The sequence below is a fragment of the Drosophila miranda genome, chromosome 2, assembly GCF_003369915.1.
Source record: "Drosophila miranda strain MSH22 chromosome 2, D.miranda_PacBio2.1, whole genome shotgun sequence".
Taxonomy (NCBI): Eukaryota; Metazoa; Arthropoda; class Insecta; order Diptera; family Drosophilidae; genus Drosophila; species Drosophila miranda.
In genome coordinates this window covers 6,908,492-6,926,558 of record NC_046675.1, presented here as the reverse complement: position 1 = coordinate 6,926,558, position 18,067 = coordinate 6,908,492, and the positions used below count along the sequence as shown (strand labels likewise).

At 45.8% G+C, this 18,067-nt stretch overlaps 8 protein-coding genes across 9 annotated transcripts; 2 read left to right on the top strand and 6 right to left on the bottom strand.

Moving 5' to 3' along the window:
* Nucleotides 1–10: 10 nt before the first annotated feature.
* Nucleotides 11–2,378, bottom strand: LOC108156222 (delta-1-pyrroline-5-carboxylate dehydrogenase, mitochondrial). The gene is made up of 2 exons (XM_017287559.2): nt 2,279–2,378; nt 11–1,821 (listed from the first exon to the last, which is right to left on the bottom strand). Exons 1-2 carry the CDS (start codon nt 2,356–2,358, stop codon nt 54–56), a joined length of 1,848 nt encoding a protein of 615 aa, XP_017143048.1. The 5' UTR covers nt 2,359–2,378; the 3' UTR covers nt 11–53.
* Nucleotides 2,379–2,440: 62 nt separating this feature from the next.
* LOC108156229 (uncharacterized protein C15orf61 homolog) lies at nt 2,441–2,927 on the top strand. The gene is made up of 2 exons (XM_017287568.2): nt 2,441–2,621; nt 2,681–2,927. The coding sequence occupies exons 1-2, from the start codon at nt 2,465–2,467 to the stop codon at nt 2,809–2,811; spliced, it is 288 nt and encodes a 95-aa protein (XP_017143057.1). The 5' UTR covers nt 2,441–2,464; the 3' UTR covers nt 2,812–2,927.
* LOC108156226 (lysosomal acid phosphatase) lies at nt 2,843–4,721 on the bottom strand. The gene is made up of 8 exons (XM_017287565.2): nt 4,650–4,721; nt 4,363–4,584; nt 4,200–4,295; nt 4,007–4,135; nt 3,831–3,944; nt 3,637–3,774; nt 3,167–3,571; nt 2,843–3,107 (listed from the first exon to the last, which is right to left on the bottom strand). Exons 2-8 carry the CDS (start codon nt 4,510–4,512, stop codon nt 2,943–2,945), a joined length of 1,197 nt encoding a protein of 398 aa, XP_017143054.1. The 5' UTR covers nt 4,513–4,584; nt 4,650–4,721; the 3' UTR covers nt 2,843–2,942.
* A 178-nt stretch (nt 4,722–4,899) lies between these two features.
* On the bottom strand, nt 4,900–6,027 carry LOC108156227. Its single transcript, XM_017287566.2, has 2 exons — nt 5,818–6,027; nt 4,900–5,759 (listed from the first exon to the last, which is right to left on the bottom strand). Exon 2 carries the CDS (start codon nt 5,722–5,724, stop codon nt 5,095–5,097), a length of 630 nt encoding a protein of 209 aa, XP_017143055.1. The 5' UTR covers nt 5,725–5,759; nt 5,818–6,027; the 3' UTR covers nt 4,900–5,094.
* Nucleotides 5,970–10,168, bottom strand: LOC108156224 (fibroblast growth factor receptor-like 1). Of its 2 annotated transcripts, none has more exons than XM_017287563.2 (5): nt 9,597–10,168; nt 8,296–8,466; nt 7,203–7,318; nt 6,921–7,134; nt 5,970–6,855 (listed from the first exon to the last, which is right to left on the bottom strand). In XM_017287563.2, exons 2-5 carry the CDS (start codon nt 8,411–8,413, stop codon nt 6,224–6,226), a joined length of 1,080 nt encoding a protein of 359 aa, XP_017143052.2. In that variant the 5' UTR covers nt 8,414–8,466; nt 9,597–10,168; the 3' UTR covers nt 5,970–6,223. The 2 variants fall into 2 exon arrangements, with proteins under 2 accessions (XP_017143052.2, XP_033244266.1); XM_033388375.1 differs by having other exon boundaries at nt 9,807–10,166.
* Nucleotides 10,169–11,020: 852 nt separating this feature from the next.
* Nucleotides 11,021–11,645, bottom strand: LOC108156228 (protein chibby homolog 1). The gene is made up of 2 exons (XM_017287567.2): nt 11,529–11,645; nt 11,021–11,407 (listed from the first exon to the last, which is right to left on the bottom strand). Exons 1-2 carry the CDS (start codon nt 11,628–11,630, stop codon nt 11,045–11,047), a joined length of 465 nt encoding a protein of 154 aa, XP_017143056.2. The 5' UTR covers nt 11,631–11,645; the 3' UTR covers nt 11,021–11,044.
* Nucleotides 11,403–13,197, top strand: LOC108156223 (myosin-2 heavy chain, non muscle). The gene is made up of 6 exons (XM_017287560.2): nt 11,403–11,515; nt 11,603–11,663; nt 11,726–12,101; nt 12,170–12,658; nt 12,725–12,894; nt 12,952–13,197. The coding sequence occupies exons 1-6, from the start codon at nt 11,506–11,508 to the stop codon at nt 13,142–13,144; spliced, it is 1,299 nt and encodes a 432-aa protein (XP_017143049.2). The 5' UTR covers nt 11,403–11,505; the 3' UTR covers nt 13,145–13,197.
* On the bottom strand, nt 13,147–14,164 carry LOC108156225 (vacuolar-sorting protein SNF8). Its single transcript, XM_017287564.2, has 3 exons — nt 13,644–14,164; nt 13,433–13,579; nt 13,147–13,368 (listed from the first exon to the last, which is right to left on the bottom strand). Exons 1-3 carry the CDS (start codon nt 14,111–14,113, stop codon nt 13,224–13,226), a joined length of 762 nt encoding a protein of 253 aa, XP_017143053.1. The 5' UTR covers nt 14,114–14,164; the 3' UTR covers nt 13,147–13,223.
* Between the last annotated feature and the right edge of the window lie 3,903 nt (nt 14,165–18,067).

The following is an 18,067-nucleotide window of genomic DNA, read 5'->3' as shown; positions in this document are numbered from 1 at the left end:
CATCAATATATATTCATACAAAAATATTTACTTTGTCTTCCCTTATAAAACAATTAAAATTTTGTAGCCGTCTCCGACCAATCTGTGACATTTCTGGCCATCTGACTGCCGTCTGTGGTCTCCGCCTGAGGCAGTTTAAATGTGGATTTGTCCTCACTGATGCCCATGTAGGGATAATAGACGTTGACATGTGGCTTGAACGACTCCTTGATCACCTGCGGCGATGTCCAACGTAACAGTGAGTGAGGGCTGCCTAATTTTTCGCTGGTTCCCGTCATGTGGCCAGCTCCAAACGGCTGCTTGGCCACCATGGCGCCGGTGGACTTGTCGTTGACATTCAGATTTCCCACATTAAGCTTGAATACCCTGTAGGCCTCATCGATGAAAGCACCGTCGCTGGCAAAGACGGAGCCGATCAGTCCGTGATTGATCTGGGCCACCTTCGCCATAGTCTCCGCCAGCTGATTGTCCGGATAGACATAGACGCAGAGTATGGGCCCCAGCAATTCGTCCTTGCAGATTTGATCGTCCAGATTGTAAACCCGCACAATGGTGGGATCCACGAAGTAGCCCCGCGTCCTGCTGCCCCTGCCGCCGGTGAGAAGCTCGCAATTGCGATTTCGGTCAATGTACCGCAGCCACATGTAGATGCGGTTGTAGGCCCGCTTGTTGATCAGCGCCGAGTAGAAACAGTTGCAGTAGGTGGCTTTGCTGACAAAGAGCTTGGAGCTAATCTCCAGCAGAGGCTTCTTGATTTTCGACTCCCAGAGGGATGCGGGCACGTACAGCATCGAGCAGGAGGAGCAATTCTGGCCCGCATACTCGAAGGCCGCTCGTATGGTGCAAGCCACCGCTGTTTCGGGGTCGGCAGACGAATGAACAAAGTGAAAGTTCTTGCCACCAGTGTCCCCCACCAGCCGTGGATAGTTCTGGTAGCAGTTGATGTTATTGGCCACCAGCTGCCACAGCACCTTAAGCACCCCTGAAGTGCCCGTAAAGTGAATCCCGGCCAGCATAGAATCCTGCGTGACCGCTGAGGCAAAGGTCGTCTCCTCACACGGAATGAAGTTGACGACACCATCGGGCAGTCCAGCATCGCGCATGGCCTGGAACACGTACCAGTTGGACAGAATGGCCGAGTCCGAGGGCTTCCACATCACTGCGTTGCCCATCAGGGCAGGTGATAAGGCCAGATTGGCCGCAATGCTGGTGTAATTGAAGGGACTGATGGCAGCCACGAACCCGGTCAAGCCCCGCAGCCTCATGTAGTTGTGTTGGGAGTCGGGGCAGTCATTGAATGGTTCGTAATTGGCCACATCGCGCAGGAACACGGGGCTAATGCGCAGGAGGTCGACGAGCTCAGCCACGTCCGTCTCCGCCTGGCGCAAGGTCTTCCCCTGGCCGAGCATTGTGGCAGCGACTATGTCGGACCGGTATTTGGTGGCAATCAAATCAGCCGCCTTGTTCCATATGTACATCCGATTGCTTAGCTGCGTCGTGTCCCAGCTCTTCTGGACCTCCACAGTCTTCTTAATGGCAATGTTCAACATAGTGCGAGTTGCGTGGCCATATCGAGCTACTTGCCTCTTGAAGTTGAACGGTAAGATCTGCTCCTTCCATTCCATGCCATGAACGGCATGCTCCTCGCCATCGATCACAATGGGCACGTACTTGACTGTGGTCAGAATATGTTGCAGCGATGACTCCAGTTTCTTGCGTTCGTCCGACCCATCCTTGTACTCCAACAGCTTCTCGTTGGCAATGGGCACCTCATCGAAGTGTTCAACCAATCTGGCACGGGAGCCGAAATAGGTCAGCACGCTAAGGATGAAAATAGATTAAACTCTGTCGGGACAAGCAGCTTAAATATTTTAAATTATTGCCAGTGGTGCGGTAAACAGTGGTAAACAAACTCTTTGTTTACATTTTTTAAATACACGCGCGCCTCCCTGTGAATGCCAATTTTGACCGATGACCGATAACCGATAACATTATTTAAAGTGTAGTGCAAAATAAAAATATCAGAAGGCTCTTGTGAGCGAAAATTTATACTGTAGGTTTACAGAAACAACTAATTTCTTTCTGTATGTTTTGAAGATTATATTGATACTGATTCAGTTTAAATTCCCGCGCACCTGATTGTAACAAGGGCCTGCCAACTCGACTTTGGCGGGCGATAACACTTATCGGTGCTAATAATAACAAAAAAAAACCGGTGCGCGAATTGTTTTTACTTTTACCGATGCCATAACACATTTCCTTGGAGCATGCAACTTACCCGCGTTTTATTAAAGCCTCGTGCTTCGGAAGTGTTGACCGCGTACTTGAAGCAATGCCAAGAGCCGCCCTGGACATCATATTTCGTCAAGGTAGGAATGTTCCGTAAGCGCAACAAAAACAATCCTTATGGCCAAGTGCTGCACTCCAATTTCAGTTCAGGGATGTCACCAACGATCAGCGTGGAATGTCGCACTTCAACTGGACTCTGGACACGGGCACCAACTACCACATCCTCAGGACTGGCTGCTATCCTTATATGAAGTACCACTGCAGCAGGCGCGAGGTGCAGGATCTTTCGCTCGAAGACAAGTTCTTTCGTGTTCTGAAAGTGATCAATCTGGGTGAGTGGGTGGCCTTTAAACGATGGTCATGGCTAACTTAACACCCTACCGTCTCGCAGGCTTACCTATGCTCTTCTACGGACTGGCTGCCATTCGCCTAATCAGTCATACAGAGATTGTACATGTCAGCGAGACGGTAAAGGTTCCAATATATTTCCTGTATGCTGAGGATAAGGGAGCTCGGTTCTAATTTTGAGGCATTAAAATGATAAATGTCAACATTTTACAACTGGGCTGCTCAGGGCAGCGACCTTCTCTCCCATATATTAAACAAGCTCGCCAGCAATAACATAATTACACTCTAAATAACAAAACCATAACTCAATTTCTGCAGTCGGGCGGATGATTCTCGCAAGTCTCGTCGTAGTTGACCAGGAGCAGTGCCTTCAGAGAAGCCTCAAACTGTGTGAGCGAGCAGGGCACATCACAGTTGGGTATTGTCAGCTCCTTGGGGAACTTGTCGTCGCTATTGTAATAATACACCAACTGCAGAAGGAATACGAAAACTGTTAGATAGCCATAGCCATGTATATGCCTCCACAAACCTTCACTTCGAAGTCGCCGTCACTAAAGTATTTGCTGTGGTGCAGCTCAAAGGCCAAGGCGGATGCATATTCCGGCAGCTTGGCCGTCTGTTCCAATATCCCCAGCGAGTTCATCACATTAACCAGGGTGACATCGTGCCCGGAATATAGGAATATCTTTCGATCTGGACTCAAGTTCTTCTTGCGTTTGTTTTGCATTTTGTTGAGAATTTCGGTCAGGAAGGCACCGCCCTTGATGCGCTTCATCAGATTGGATTCTGTGAACAAGGCATAGCTGCGCTCGGCCAGCGGTCGTATCTCCTCTGGATATATATTCTCGGTCCAATCTGGCAGCACCAGACCGGCCTCCTCCTCCGTCTTCAGGGTGCCATACAGCAGCTCCACATCCAGAACATTCGAAATGTTCTACAAATTAAGATAATGCGGCAATTATGCAGCGTCTTGAGGGGGACGGATAGTGATGGTCCTACCTTGCCTGTGTTCTTTGTGAGCAGCTTGTACAGCTCCTTGTTGTCCTCGTTCAGTTTCTGCAGCTCTGGCGGTGGAGATTTATAGAGCTTCTGCAATATGTTGTCATATTTAAGGCAGGGTTTCTTCTGGGCCAGCAGCTGGAAGGGAAAGTTGGATTGGATAGATAGAATAGATAATGGATATGGGAACTTACGATGTCATCGTTGCGCGATAGGGTATTTACAGCCACCGGTTGCCAGGGTATGGGCAGCACATTGTTGTTCTCCAGAGGCGGCATGAAACCGGCCAAAACGCTCTGGGCGCTCATCTAAAAGATAACGGCCAACTGATTAGGTTTACCGCATCTGATGGTTACCTTTCTTGACGCACCACACAGCGTTCCGCGGCAGAGCTGAGCACGTGCACCTGCTGCTGTGTATAGAGGCTGTTCGATGGAAACAGTCGATAGTAGCGCATCCGCAGGTTCTTGCCCAGATTGTACGCCTGCAGGCTGCCCCTCTGTGGAGAAAGATCGGGTTAAGTAGAGCGAGGGTCTTCCATCTCCAATGCGCCGTTGACTCACCGGTGTCAGGGCACCAGTGCCCCCCTGCCAGTCGTGCGCTGCATGCGGGTCGTGCGGATAAAAGCCACTCGGATTCTTGGCGCCATGGCGGAACAGCTGTGCAAAGAGAGAGAGAGAGAGAGCGTCAGAGCCAAAGTTGTTTAGCGGCTTTGGGGCAGCTCACAATGGAGATCATGCGTAGATTTCGCAAGCCCTGCTCGTCGTTGCTGTCCCCGAACACAAAGTATGCCATCATCACGAAGCACAGGGCGCTGCCCAGCACGATGACCGAGATTTTGGTGCCCCGTCGCGATTTGCAGTCGAGCTGCACCATGATTAGTTCTTTGTGCTGCTCTTGCTGCAGTCGCTCGGCATACGGCCTATACGAATCTTTTAGATTTGCAGACTAAAAATAGTTTTTGTTTATTTTATAGAGTGTTTTTGCAGCACAAACAAACAGCGCGTACACACCCACGTCCGACAGCAACAAAAGCCCCCAAACAACTGAGCAGCTGACGGCAGCAGCCAGCAGGGAGCAGGCAGTCAGCGTTTGCCCAACCGAAGAGAGAGCCCCAGCAGGCGGGAGAGCTGAGAGCATGGGGGGCCGGCCGACGTCGACAGACATGTGCGAATAATTAAATTAGGTGCCCAAAAGCCAAAGAGAAGAGCCGAAAGGCGCCGACTCGACTAGCCGATGCCCTGCATCCAAACACTGCCAATATTTAGTTGGGAAGTATATTCAGTATGTATGTTTTTGCGACTATAAATTATAATAAAACAATTCCTTGCAAAGGTACACAGTATGTCTGTACATACAATCAATGGTTCGATTTTGTCATCGTCTTTAGCGAGCGCCCATCGATTTGTATCCACCACTGGCCTCGATAGCAGAACAAGTGGGATCCGTAGGAGCTTATCAATGCGTCTCTGGTGTGGTTGGTTCCTCTTTGCTCTCCTCCTGGTCCTCTTCCGAGGAGGTCGGCTCCTCAACCAAGTAGCCCTCTTCTGCCTGGTAGGCTCGCTTGCCGTTTGTAGGCTCTTGCTCAACTGCTGGCTCCATGGCTTGCTCTTCCGCTTCTGCGGGCTGGGCTGAGTAGTCTTCTGGCTGCTGTCCTGTGGAGGTATCCTCCTCAGACATGGGCACCAACTGGTAATAACAAATCTGCTCCACTGGTTGCTGGCAGGCATATATCGCCTGGTGATAGGCCGGCACCGACACTGGCACTGGCACCGGCACTGCCACAGGCACTGCCATTGGCATAGCCACATGCTGTTCAAGCGGATTGAGGACCGCATAGAAGAGACCGCTGCTCAGATTTTGTTGGGTGGGCAAGGCCATTTGGGACTGAAGATCGGACAAATAGTTGATCACGCCAAGGGGACTAGCCACATAGGTGGCCGCGCTGTTGTCTGGCATATGCCAGGACATCTCTTCGTAGTTTGGCAGATAGGCGCTAGCCGTTGGTGCGGCGTGCGTGGCCATTGGATAGGAGTACGTGCCCGGCAACAGGTAGTAGTCCTGGTAGTGCTGATTCAAACCCGACATGGTTCCTTCTTGTAATTACAGAGGCTTCTCCAGATCTGAAGAGAGAACGCATTCGGAATTGGATTCAGAAGGCAACTGATTTGCCACACTCACGTTTTGTTGCAAAAACAGATCACTCAAACGGTGATTGGTGACCCTCCACAGGAGGAAGATCGGCGAAGGATCAGTTAAAGTGCTGGCGAGCCAATAGCCGAAACGGTAAGACGTAATAAATTTTGAATTTAATACGAAAATAATTTGAATAATAAATTTTGAACTGTGTAATATTCTTTAGTAACGTTCGAACATAACCATCGTTCAACTCACAATGCTACAAGGAACGACAAAACAGAAATGAAGGAAGAATCCCAGGCAATCTGGATAACGAAAACTCCATGTATGTTCTAAGAAAACACTTAATTGACACATTTAATCTAGTAATCTAATCGTAGAACTATGGACAGTCTTCACTCGTAATCGTAATAAGCGTATTGCAGCTTGCCCCGGTCAGTAATCGGAATCAGTTGCCACCCAGGACACACCGCTCCGTGTCGAGCTCCTCATCCGAGTCCATGCGCTGGCAGTCCCCGTGTCCAGAGAAGCGCTTGTACACGAGATAACTGCACCAGACGGTCAGGGGTAGCAGAGCCAGGCCCAAGGGCATGAGGAATAGCAGCAGAAACTCGCGCGGATCGCTGCCGGGAACACCTTCATCACTGTTGTCGTACTCGTTCCAGTACTCCTCGTCCTGCTCCTCAGCTGGCAGAACGTCCAGAAAGGCCTCGCGGATCTTGTGCCCGCGATAGCTGATGGCTGCACAGGCATAGTGTCCAGCATCCCTCAGTCGCACTCCGTCAAGAATCAGCTTGCTGAGATAGATCTGCGGTCCGATCATCATCTCCGAGGCCGTGGACAGCAGCTCATAGGTGCGTCCATCGTAGCGTACGATGTGTGCACTGAAATTGGAAGCAGGCGATGCGGAGGGTCCCTCACCGGCTGGCAGGGAACCCACGAAGGAGTGCCTCTTAAACCACTTGATTGTTGGATGCTCCTCGCTGTGCACCCTACACTGGAACACCACCCGACTGCCCAGCGAGGCGGTCTTGTTGCTGGGATACGAATCCATGAACTCGGGAGCAGCCAGTGAACTGTCTAACGGATGGAGAGAGTCGAATCTTAGTAGGCTCTGACTACAAAAGGACGAGATGAGGTCTTACTCTTCACATCCAGCTGGTAGGTGCGCACTAGCTGCACATTCACCGACTGCGCCTCGTCCCAGACGTGTGGATTGATGCTGCACTTATAGAGTCCCGAATAGCGCTCCGTTACGTTCCGCAGCCAGAGCTCTGGCCGGCACAGACTCGGTTCGCAGGGCAGGGCTGTCCAGTCATCGGCCGCCTCGGGCTGATAGCAATTATTGTCGCTGCATTGCTGCGGAGATGGGCAATAAGGAATCGGTTAAAGCAGGATTCTGTGGATATGATTGAGGCAAATACCACCTTAAAGTACCAATGTATCTCGATATCGGCCAGCTTGCTCTCGTCCAGCAGACCCTTCAGATTGCACTGCAGCTTCACATCGTATCCGGCACGCTGCTGTATCAGCTCTGTGTTCTCTGCACCGGCCAATGGAAAAACAAGAAGCAGAAGGGAAAACAGTCCAATCAATTCAATGCCAAAATGTTTGTTTACCATTTTGACAGCAATTGATAGGCGAAACAGCGGTATCTTATCAAATGCTGTTCTCTAAAAAAATAGATTAATAATCCAAGCATTTTTGTGGAATGAAAGCGGAAACGTGAAATTGAAAAAGAGTTGAGCTGTGGATTCAGGTTTCCGTAACGCTCATGCCATTCGTTACAGGTCGATGGGTTAAATTTCAATTGAGTATACCGACTGTTATATGAATCCCCAGACCTATTCGGATTTTTACTACGAATGAAAGCGAAACGTTGTTTTTCTCTGTAATTCTGGGAAAACTAAGAACGAAAGCAGAACGTTGTAGTTATCTGTAGTTCTAAATGGTTTCAAATTCTCAGTTTGTTTAGCTGAAAAATGCGAAATCCATTTATCAGATTATCTGATTCTAAGAAGAACGTAAAAATCGATCTATGAATGGTCTATAATATCTATAAGTCTATTATAGAAATTTGTTTCTACTAAAAACGAAAGCATTCTGCCATTGCCCGGCCCTTGGAAATCGTCCTCTTCGGCTTCTCGGAGCCCCTTTCCTCACGGACATGTCGGACCTTTCCGAAATCAAACCCGGGACCTTATTCAAGTTCATCCAAGCCTCCGGATCGGACTGCCGGATCGAACACACGCCCATGCGTTACGAAAACAGAACGTTATAGTTCTCTGTAATACTATATGGTATCCAACTAACAATTAGTTTAGCTGAAGAATGCGATTCATTTCGCTGGAACTTGCCATGAAGAACTTACAAATCGATCTAGAAATAATTCCACCTACAATAATTGATACATCACAATTGAAACTGTATTCTACTTATAAGCTTAGCACCTCATTAGTCTGTGAATCTCAGACTCCCACTAATCCACAGACAAAATGATTCGGGCAGGCATCAACTTACCTGTGTAATCCACAAAGTAGCCGTGTGCTTGTTGAAAGCCGCAGAAATACAGGTGTATCAAAAGCCAAATGTGGCTAGACCACCACAGATAGTATCTCTGTCTAATCATCGGATCCATTTCCACTTAGTATATCCGAGACATTGCCAGCCAATTGTTGTTGCTGCGTCGACCTATCAGATACATAGATTTGTTAGTTTGTGGCACAGATACGATACCCTGTAATGGTAGAATATTTATTTGGATTCCACTTTGCTTTTGGCCATCCATTCATTCCCAGCGAGTGATCGATTTTAATTTAATTTCTAAGCAAACACTCGAAGCTCTCCAAATTTGTATTTATTTATTTGTGTGTCGAGGCGGGCTGCATTTTCCACCCGCTCGAACATATTTTTCACACATTTAATTGTGCGCTGCGCTGTCGGCAATGAGTGTAAAATTTTCTTTTGTTTATTTACTTGGCCATTTGGGGCGAAGGGGGCGGTGCTCTACATTAGCTCACAAAACACACAAGCATTTAGACACAAATCCTTGGTACGTACATATGTACATATATATAAATTATCAGAAATTTTGCTTTCCATTTATTAATAAAATAGTGAGTACCATTTATGCAACAATAAATCATTGCCGGCAGCGATAATGCTCGTTTATCAATTCTGCTTGGGCCAGACACTAAATATTGTCTAAAAAAACACATAGAAGGGCTCTAATGGTGGACTCATGAGAGGGGAACATTTTCTTTTCGAAATTTTCAATGGAAAAGTGGATTCTTTTGGGAATAAAAAAAGTTTGCTACAACAAAAAACAAAAGACTGAAATTTAAAGACTGTGATTTATCAAGAAATCAAATCTAAAGATTCGAATTAAATATTCCTTCCGCCATAAGAAATTACACATTCAAAACAATTCCTGGTTCTCTGCTCCTACAAACACCCTTAGAATTCTAATAGAATAAGTAATGCATTCATGTAGACACACTTTGGTGAATTTTTTTTTAATTGAAATGTCACGGACAAATCATTTTCGAGTCACTTTTTATCAAACCACTGGCCACAGAATGCTCATAAAACACATTTGATTCGATGGGCGTTTTGTTTATGCAGTTCGTGTTATTTTCCACGTTCGGCAGATCCAGCGATCCCCATTGTGATGGAGATTTATCTGTGTTGCCCCACTTGATTGGCATCGACTCAATTGATTTATACGATATCATTTATTAGGTGAAAAGTTGATTGTTTAATAGACAATTTGTTTATGGCTAGCAGAAGTTGAATCAAAATAATACAAATTTAGCACTCACTGTGGACAGAGCTTCAGCGGATGGACAACTGACACAATGCGTGAGTGAAGTACGTCAAAGAGGAAGGAGTACGTACTGCTGATATGGCTGTTTTTTATATATATGTAGTTTTTTTTTTTTTTGTTTCTTTGCTTTTCGATTAATGCGCCAAGCACTAGCACTTGGCCTGTTTTCTGCTGATAGAACCGTTCGGTTCGCGTCTCTGGTTACCTAATGCCACACAAACTTCAATTGGCCTTTAGGACGTTGCGATTTTGCACATCGAGATCTTCTGCTGACACCGCGCAATGTGCGTATGTTTTCCGTTTACTATTTAGCAATTTGTTTCTCCTTCTGTGGCCATTGTGTTATTGTTGTCGGTAAATACTTAATGTAGACCCACATCGATCTCCCGATCGTTTGTTTTCCGTGTTCGTTCCCGTGCGCGTCCGTTCGTGGAGCTGGCTATCAACAAACTACTGTAATACACGAATCGAACAAGTGTTACCCCTCGGTGGAGAGACGAGGCGAGGCGAGGCGATCGTCTATCGTCTGCCTTCGTTACCGTTTGGCATGGCATTGGCGTAGTGCAAGTGGTCTCTGGGCTCTGGGAAAAACGATATAAATGTGTTTTATAAGCAGTTTTGCTTATCTCATATCAATATCAATGCGTAAATATACAGTAGTCGATGGTGTGGACCGATATGGGCTACGGCCACACACCTATGTATACACGGATCCCCGCACACGCCCTCAGAGATTAGACTGCGGCAGAGCTGTTAAGCTTTATCGCGCTAGTGAGAACCCAAAAAAAAAAAAAAATTTCTAACCCCATCGGATCCCAGAGTAGAGATTCCCGGAGTTGTGGGGCCATGTAAATTTTCCCATTTTCCATCCGTCGGATATTTATACAGCTCTTGTGGGCTCATCAGAAGGTTTATCATATCGGGCCACCGTGCGCACACTGCGGTCCGTTCGATTGCCATGGGGACTTATCAGAGCAGCTTATCAAATACAATAAATAGAGCGGGAGCCAAGCGGCAGCCTGACGGCAGGCCAAACCGAACCGAACCGAACCGCACCGTACCGATGGCGTCTATAGATTGCTGCCAATGGCGACAACAATGCCACCAATTTTGACCAGTTCCATTCATCGAACGTTCGCCCAACAAATCCCAAATTAATGCCCAATGGTCTAGTCAACAAAAGCCCCCAGGTACCCAAAACAGAACATTTTGATATCTCCCCCTGCCATGGCCATTGAAACTGTATAAAGAAGTATTAGAAATAGATCTCAAGTGTGTGGTTGGGATTTTATCAGAATCGGGTAACTTTAGGAGAAGCTTAGTGAATGTTAACCGGTATTCTTAAAGGTATTCCAATGGATTGCATTTAAATCTTAAGCTAGCTCACAGTATTCAACCGAATATCCAAAACGAGTAATATCCGCTGTCACACGTATGCTTTTTTTATTTCTTTACATTTTCAAATGTGCTCTTTTCCCTCGGCGTTAGTTCGTTCAATTCCGATGCCTGCTCAGCCAGTAGATCCAGCATAAATTCCATCTTCAAATTGGACATATTGTTCTCCTCTTCCAGGACACGGAACTTCTTTTTCAGACGCAGCATATCGTCCACATCGCCCTTGCGCGACGAATGCATCCAGATGCCATCGGCAAAGCGCAGCTCCTTGTTGCCCAGATTCAGCGAAATCTGGCGAAAATCATCAAGATCCTCGGCGACAGCAGGAATGCCAATATTGCATCGATTCTGACGCAGCGGTATCGGCTTGGACTCGAATTTCTTGTTGAACAGCGGCATTGCAGAGTGAAACTAAAAGAAAAAGTTGACCAACTCAATTACTAGCTGGGGTTGCGTTGCCAGGGACAACCGACACGGGGACTTTGGTCACAACAGAACGGCCAGCCAAAATGAATGCGTGTAAATATTGTACCTGTTTCTGAGTCGAGCTGTCAAATACTAATTGACACACTCGCATAGATTTGTAAACAAATTCGAAATTTTCAGCCTTTGCTTGGTACGAGAGAAACAACATGACACAGGAGCAGAACAATTTCTCGGCCCCCAGGTAAGTTAGAGCGGTGCCAGACAGGAGTCCAATAACCAAATAAGTCACATCATCTCTTGCAGATGCACTTTCGATATAAGCAGCGATGTAGAGCACCTAATAGACAATACAAACGAGGACATGTCGAAGTTTCGTGATAAGGTTCAGCATCTGATGGACAACGTAGCCGAGGTGGTGGGGGAAAACCAGCAGCTCCGCCAGGAGTTGGCCAGATACAAGCTGGCGGACACAAGAAAGCCAGGTGGCATTGGGGAGGTCCAGCAGCGAAGCCAGATGACCGAAGACGCCCTGGCTACTGCCTTGAAACAGATCGATTTTCTGCAGAAGGAGCGAGGCAGCCTGAAAATGATCCATGAGTGCTCACAGCGTACCATCGATAACATGGAGAAGGAGCTAAAGAACTACCGGAAACAGCTTCACGACTCGGGCGACGACAAGGTGCATTAACAATACCCAGAAAAGTTGGGCCTTAATACGAACTGTTTTTACCTCGCCGAAATTTATAGATCATCAATAAGTACATTCAAGCTATTAAAATGCTGGAGGGTAGGGTCGACAGCCAAAAACACGACATACGCGCACAGGCAGAGATGATTCAAGTTCTGCACGAGCAAAAACAGCGCAGCGGTAAGCAGCTCCTGGAAATGCAGGCAAGGCTACAGGAGCAGGAACACCAGTCGGCGGTCAATAACGAGAACTCAATGGAAATAGCCGCTCTGAAGCAGCAGGTCATGGATTACGAGCAGCGTCTGCATGACTCTCAACAGCTGCTCAGGGAGAGCCACAAGCGGGAGGAAGTGGCCATGGCCAAGGTCAAGGAAGCCCTCAACCTCAGCGAGTCGGCTGCTCGAGAAAAGACCGATGCGGATAGACGATCCGAGAGCTACAAAGTGGAGCTGGCTCAGCTGGCCAAAAATATGGGCGTCATCTTGAAGGAAGAAGCCAAACGTGTAGACAACGAGGTAGAAGTGCTAAGATCCAAGCATCGCGAGAAGGTTAGTGCTACGACAAACACGGCAGCCTTGTTCCTTAATCTCGTTTTTCTTACCTATCGACTGCAGCTCAAACAAAATAAGGCGGAGTACATAGCGGAAATGCAAGCGCTGCTGACACGCTACACTCAATTGGAGAAAAAGTATAATGAGGTTTTAGATCAGAATGAGAATCTCGACGCTGAGCTGGAAGACACTCGCCAGCGTCTGAGCGACGACAAGCAGAAAATATCCGAACTGTAAGACTAATACAAACAGTATTCCTTGATAATATCTAACATACTTGGGTTCCGCAGCAAGCTCTACGAGACTCGAGTGAGCGAATACATCCAGCACCAAAGAAAAATAAACGAAGAGTACAAGAAGGCAAGGAAGGACCTAACGACAAAGTTTCAGCACGAGGTCAGACGTCTTATGGATATGAACTCAGAGCTGAAGGCCGAAATAACGATTTTAAAGGGGGAAAACTCCAGAAACCACACCATTTAGAATAGCTTGCAAACTGTACAAATATACGTATATTAGTTAACTTATGGCATAAATACTAGTAGTTTGTAATAAGGCGAAGCTACAAGGCAGTAGCCTGAGCATTGCGACCGGGAAACAAGCTGGGGAACCAATAGGCAGGCTCCTCGTCCGCTTGCCTGTCTATCCAGCAGAGGCCCTCACCCAGGACCTTGTCAAGAGATTGCCTGGCCCGGTAGTCGGTCCATCTGAGGAGCAACATTAGGAAACCAATTAAATTGTACAACTTTTAGATAGTGCTCAAAGACTTGCCCCAAGTCCTGCATTAGCTGAGATTGTGTGACGCAGCCCTGTTCGGTATTGGATGCAGCATTCAAGATGTTGGTCTCCTCCATGCTCAGCTCCCCGGGAATGGACTGAACGATGTATTTGCCCTTGCCCAGCTTGTGCACAACAAAACTGAAAGTAAAATCGGAAGTTAGCAGTTCTGGACGAATGGGTATCTGAGTTAGAGTTACGTTACCCATTTCCAAATATGCTCAGCTTCTTGGCTGCCATCAGTATGTCCTCTTTCGTGATCTCCTGGTGAACTGAACTCTGGCCACGGGCCGCTACCAGACGCCGGCGCAGCTCGTCCAGCTCCATCAGACCGCCCGTCTTGTGGTTGGCCGCCAGGCACACCTCGACCACTTGAACACCCAATTCGTAGTAGAAGTCGCCCATGCCCAGGACGCTCCAGAAGCCCTTGCCCGTGGCCAGCGGATCAACGCCAATGGCAGCGCACATTTCCTGGAATTGCTTTCGAAACTGCGCGTTCTTGCGAATGTCCTCTTTGTGTTTCATTGCAAACTCCTCCAATTTGAGCCGGAAAACATCCATTTGCTTTGTCATTTGCTCCAGCTGCGATTCCTGCAGGTCTGTGCCTTTGTCCTTGTACTTTTCGGCGGCTAGCTTTTGCTGTTGAATAGCGCCCAGTCCCGCGCGGCGCCGCATTCTTAAAATTTTTGTTTTCTTTTTCAAATTACAAATGGACAGCAAAAAAAACAAAACAAGAGAACAGCTGATAAAATATACGGTCTGACCCTCAGAAATATACCGTCTCATTTTAAAAATATACCGTAAATATACTAACGAATTCAAGTAATATTTTACATATTCCTCGATTTTAATATTCCGTCGAATATTTAGCCATGCCCTCATAGTTTTATACGATTGATGAATCTATTTTCTAATTGACTGGCTTATTTTTATTACTTGCTTTTATTGGATTTTGCTTAAAAAAAGGTTTTAGCGAAAAAGGTCAAACAAATGAAACGTAATAAAACGTAAGAGAAAAATCGTTCCAATTGTTAAATTTCTTTATTCCGTTGAATAATGCTGCCTAACTAAAACCATTAGCTCTGCCCACATAATTTTAGGCCATTCATGAATAAATTTTCTACCTGATTGACTACTTTTATGTACTCTCTTTTATTGTATAGTGTATAAAACAAGGTTTAAGCAAAAAAGGTCAACAAAAAAACTGTGGCAACGTAAGTGAGTATGGAATGTCACGTCAACCGGAGTTTGGGCGCAGGTATACCCTATTTCTTTGATATATATGAAGAAACTGTTTTTCCAAGCTGTTTTAAAACGTAATTAATATAGAAATTATCTCAGATTGTTTTGTTTTGGACATATTAATGCATATGATTAGGGTCTTGTAAATATATCTCGATCCCGATACCCATTCTTGGTTTCTGTAAGAAGACCAAAACCTTCAAAATATCGTTGAAATACCTTTAAAACAGAAACTGACTAGTTTTGGCCTTTATTGGTGCATTAGATGACAAACATTCTCTCAGTTCTATAATATCCATTTCCCAGGGTGTGCAAAATGTTGCTTTATCCGCGCCATGTTGGGGAACAATGCTGCTCGATTTCACGGCACATGAGTCTGGCCCATACAAATTGAATGTTGCCAGCAACATAAGACGTAAGAAAACGTAAGTGAGGATGGAATGCGCCGTAAGGGACATTGTTGAGGGGATAAAGGACATTGTGGCGAGGAAAAATCCCAGAGAAAATCCCAAAAAAGTCCCACCAAACTTGAGCGCCAAATAGAAATTGTTTGAATGTGAATCATCGATGTTTTTTCTCAAACATCGATGTTTTTAGATTTCATTAAATTTAAATCGATGCTGTTATTGATTATTGCCTGGGCTGCCACGTCGATGAAAAAAGGTGGGTTAGCTGTACTATCGATATGTTTCGATTTTGAAATTCGGCTGAATTTCAAATTGAATTTTCAAAATAAGAATATTAACCTTCGTTTGTTTTACGCTAATGGCTGTTTATTAGAATTTATCAATAATAAATATTAGGATTTTTCTAATGTACTATAGAACTCAGCGAGAACCAGAATTGGGCTAGGCACATTGAAATGCAATGAAATAAAGAAAGTTAGAGTACTGGAGGTAGCCCTACAGATCAATCTATGCTCTTGAATGAAACTACTATCTTAAATGATCGTGTTCTAGGTTAGTTATATATTTGACTTAGTGATCCTATTTCTATTTGATTTGGCTGAATTTTTAGAATGCATCTTGAGCTCTTATGTTGTTTTCCACGGAAGTAGAAGTGACATTAGTGACCCGATCTCATCGATTCCTTGTAGAAAGCGTTTAGAGAACAAGGCAATAAAAAGTGCATTTGTTAAAAGGCCCCGCTCAATTTATGAACCTATTGGACCAGTCACCCCCATAGATCAATCAATACCACAACAAATTCCAAAAATAAAAAAAGTACGATTCACTATCGACAGGCAGGGGAGCGGGAGCATTACCGAAGAGCCCGCATACTTGGAGTACGTCATCAGCTGCTAATGTTCCGTGAGAGAGAGAGGACATTGATGTCATTTATGTTTATGCTGCCAGCGGAAATTCTGAAAATTGTGAAAATGCACCCAAAATGCAGAGATCAGCGAAAAACGTCAATGATAGCATCTGGTTAATTATGCGAACGGTGTGAAGAACTCTGCCACACAATGAAATTCAAGCTCATTAATAAGAAGCCCATTTTTTTTTGAGTTGGCTTTCGTTGTGGTAGCACTTAACACCACTTAACGGTAGAAAAATCAGTCGATTAGCGAGAGCACGACGGACAGACAGACAGCCAAACACCCAGAGGCACTCGAAGCGGAGCGGAGCGGCCGCCCCATCATAACATATCATTACGTTCAATATTCGTCGGGATACAGCGCACGTTCCAATGCCCATCGAAAAAGACGAAGAACATGAATGCGGGGCCATATGTCCAGTAAACTAGGGCAAGCATTGAACTCGGGGATACAATTCAATGGATTGCATAATGACTCTGTTAATTGAAATATCTCTGCAGCTCTATAAATAATCTATATGTCAGAAAAAACTTTATGGGATGTTTGAAATTTAATATGGCGGATGTGCAAGACAACCATCAACTCTTTGCATGTCCGAATTGGGAAATAATAGACATTATGGTAGAGCATTTGTAGAGCGCAAAACAATCAAATAAACACACTCTTATCGTGTTTGAGAAACATATGTCAACAGCCACTTGAATTACATGCAATTTGATCGTTTCGTTGAGATATTGCTCGATCCGTGGACAGACAGACAGTATGTACAACAGCGGTCGGCAAAGGCCCGGTCTTATGTACATAAATAGAAAAGTGCGCTGCGTGTACGCGTTAAACGCAATGCAAAAAATGTGAGTGTGTATTCAAGATGAGTTATCCATATATAGCTATTGCATTGGCCCCTCTAATTGCTCTCTTGAACATTACAACGCTCAAACCATTGTAATACTCGTAGATTCCTACATATGTACATATGTATGCATGTAAGCTTTAAATTCATCTGATTTCCAAATTGTATGTACATACAAATTATATTTGAATTCCCGAAGTATATGTGGTTTCTCTCTCTCTCTTTATCTTTTTTATATTAGAGTGTCTGCTTCTTTTTATCGGCTGCCGGCATTTTATTGCTCTATATTCATTTTCTTTATTTTTCATTATTTCGACAGGAAGCCGGCCGCGACGCCTCGTCCGCTGCTTCCAGAGATGCAACCGGCGCACACGCACACGCACGCACACACATGTAAGTAGCATAGCATGTGTGCATGTGCATTGGTTTGCAGTAAAAATGACATCAGCCATGTAGGGGCGTGGTGGCATGCGACAAGCAGCCCAACGGAATAAAACAAAGAAAATTTAATGAAAATCCAAGAGGAAAAGTAAACTAAAATAGCAGCCGACAAAAATAAACAGAAAAATGATGCAAGCCGCCGACAGACAAAAGGCCCTGCCAACAGAGGGAGACAGAGCAGAAGTAAAGAGTGTAAAATTAGATGTGGGTGTGTGGGAGGGAGACAGTGAGCAGGCGGAATGCAGCTGATCAGCTGAGCGGCTTGTTTGACAGTCGAGGGCGAAATATTTGGGCAGCTGTGCACACTCTCGGCATAAGGGCGCGTGCGCCGTCGCGTCGGTCCGATCAAATGCAAAATCCATGTAAATTGTACGAGAAATGTAATATGCCAGAAATAGTTTCGCTTGGCGAACGTCTGACCATCTTGACCAGATGCTGTCAGCTTAGCGCACCGCGAGATACAGATACAGATGCATCAACATTAACATCGGGAACCCTGACAGGCGGAGTGAAATGACCAGACCAGGAGGGAGAGGGAGAGGGGAGACCAGCTCATTTGATTTTTCATGCACCGCATATCGTATTACATTAATAGAGTCCATTCACATTTCCCCTACCCTCATTCGACTTCCCTCGGAGCTTGTCGGGATCTGATCCGAAATGCATAAGAAATGAAGCCACCACCACCACTAAAAGATCGGGCCATAACTCATTCGAACGCAACCTCAAATAGGGGAAAACTTTCAGCTTACGAAACTCTTTTGTCTGAGAGGGAAAT

Bases quoted from the DNA above. Each gene is read 5' to 3' on its own strand.
- LOC108156224 (XM_017287563.2), bottom strand. From the start codon at position 8,413: ATGGATCCGATGATTAGACAGAGATACTATCTGTGGTGGTCTAGCCAC. The intron at 7,319-8,295 runs GTAAGTTGATGC...TGGCCGGTGCAG, and splicing joins CTACTTTGTGGATTACACAG to AGAACACAGAGCTGATACAG. The intron at 7,135-7,202 runs GTGGTATTTGCC...CCATCTCCGCAG, and splicing joins AGATACATTGGTACTTTAAG to CAATGCAGCGACAATAATTG.
- LOC108156223 (XM_017287560.2), top strand. The intron at 11,664-11,725 runs GTAAGTTAGAGC...CATCTCTTGCAG, and splicing joins AACAATTTCTCGGCCCCCAG to ATGCACTTTCGATATAAGCA. The intron at 12,102-12,169 runs GTGCATTAACAA...CGAAATTTATAG, and splicing joins ACGACTCGGGCGACGACAAG to ATCATCAATAAGTACATTCA.
- LOC108156228 (XM_017287567.2), bottom strand. From the start codon at position 11,630: ATGTTGTTTCTCTCGTACCAAGCAAAGGCTGAAAATTTCGAATTTGTT. The intron at 11,408-11,528 runs GTACAATATTTA...TTTTTCTTTTAG, and splicing joins ACAGCTCGACTCAGAAACAG to TTTCACTCTGCAATGCCGCT.
- LOC108156222 (XM_017287559.2), bottom strand. From the start codon at position 2,358: ATGATGTCCAGGGCGGCTCTTGGCATTGCTTCAAGTACGCGGTCAACA. The intron at 1,822-2,278 runs GTAAGTTGCATG...TTTCATCCTTAG, and splicing joins GAGGCTTTAATAAAACGCGG to CGTGCTGACCTATTTCGGCT.
- LOC108156225 (XM_017287564.2), bottom strand. From the start codon at position 14,113: ATGCGGCGCCGCGCGGGACTGGGCGCTATTCAACAGCAAAAGCTAGCC. The intron at 13,580-13,643 runs GTAACGTAACTC...TTTTACTTTCAG, and splicing joins CTGAGCATATTTGGAAATGG to TTTTGTTGTGCACAAGCTGG. The intron at 13,369-13,432 runs GCAAGTCTTTGA...GTTGCTCCTCAG, and splicing joins CAGCTAATGCAGGACTTGGG to ATGGACCGACTACCGGGCCA.
- LOC108156226 (XM_017287565.2), bottom strand. From the start codon at position 4,512: ATGGTGCAGCTCGACTGCAAATCGCGACGGGGCACCAAAATCTCGGTC. The intron at 4,296-4,362 runs GTGAGCTGCCCC...CTCTTTGCACAG, and splicing joins ATCTACGCATGATCTCCATT to CTGTTCCGCCATGGCGCCAA. The intron at 3,108-3,166 runs GTTTGTGGAGGC...TTCCTTCTGCAG, and splicing joins ACGGCGACTTCGAAGTGAAG to TTGGTGTATTATTACAATAG.
- LOC108156227 (XM_017287566.2), bottom strand. From the start codon at position 5,724: ATGTCGGGTTTGAATCAGCACTACCAGGACTACTACCTGTTGCCGGGC.
- LOC108156229 (XM_017287568.2), top strand. From the start codon at position 2,465: ATGTCGCACTTCAACTGGACTCTGGACACGGGCACCAACTACCACATC. The intron at 2,622-2,680 runs GTGAGTGGGTGG...ACCGTCTCGCAG, and splicing joins TCTGAAAGTGATCAATCTGG to GCTTACCTATGCTCTTCTAC.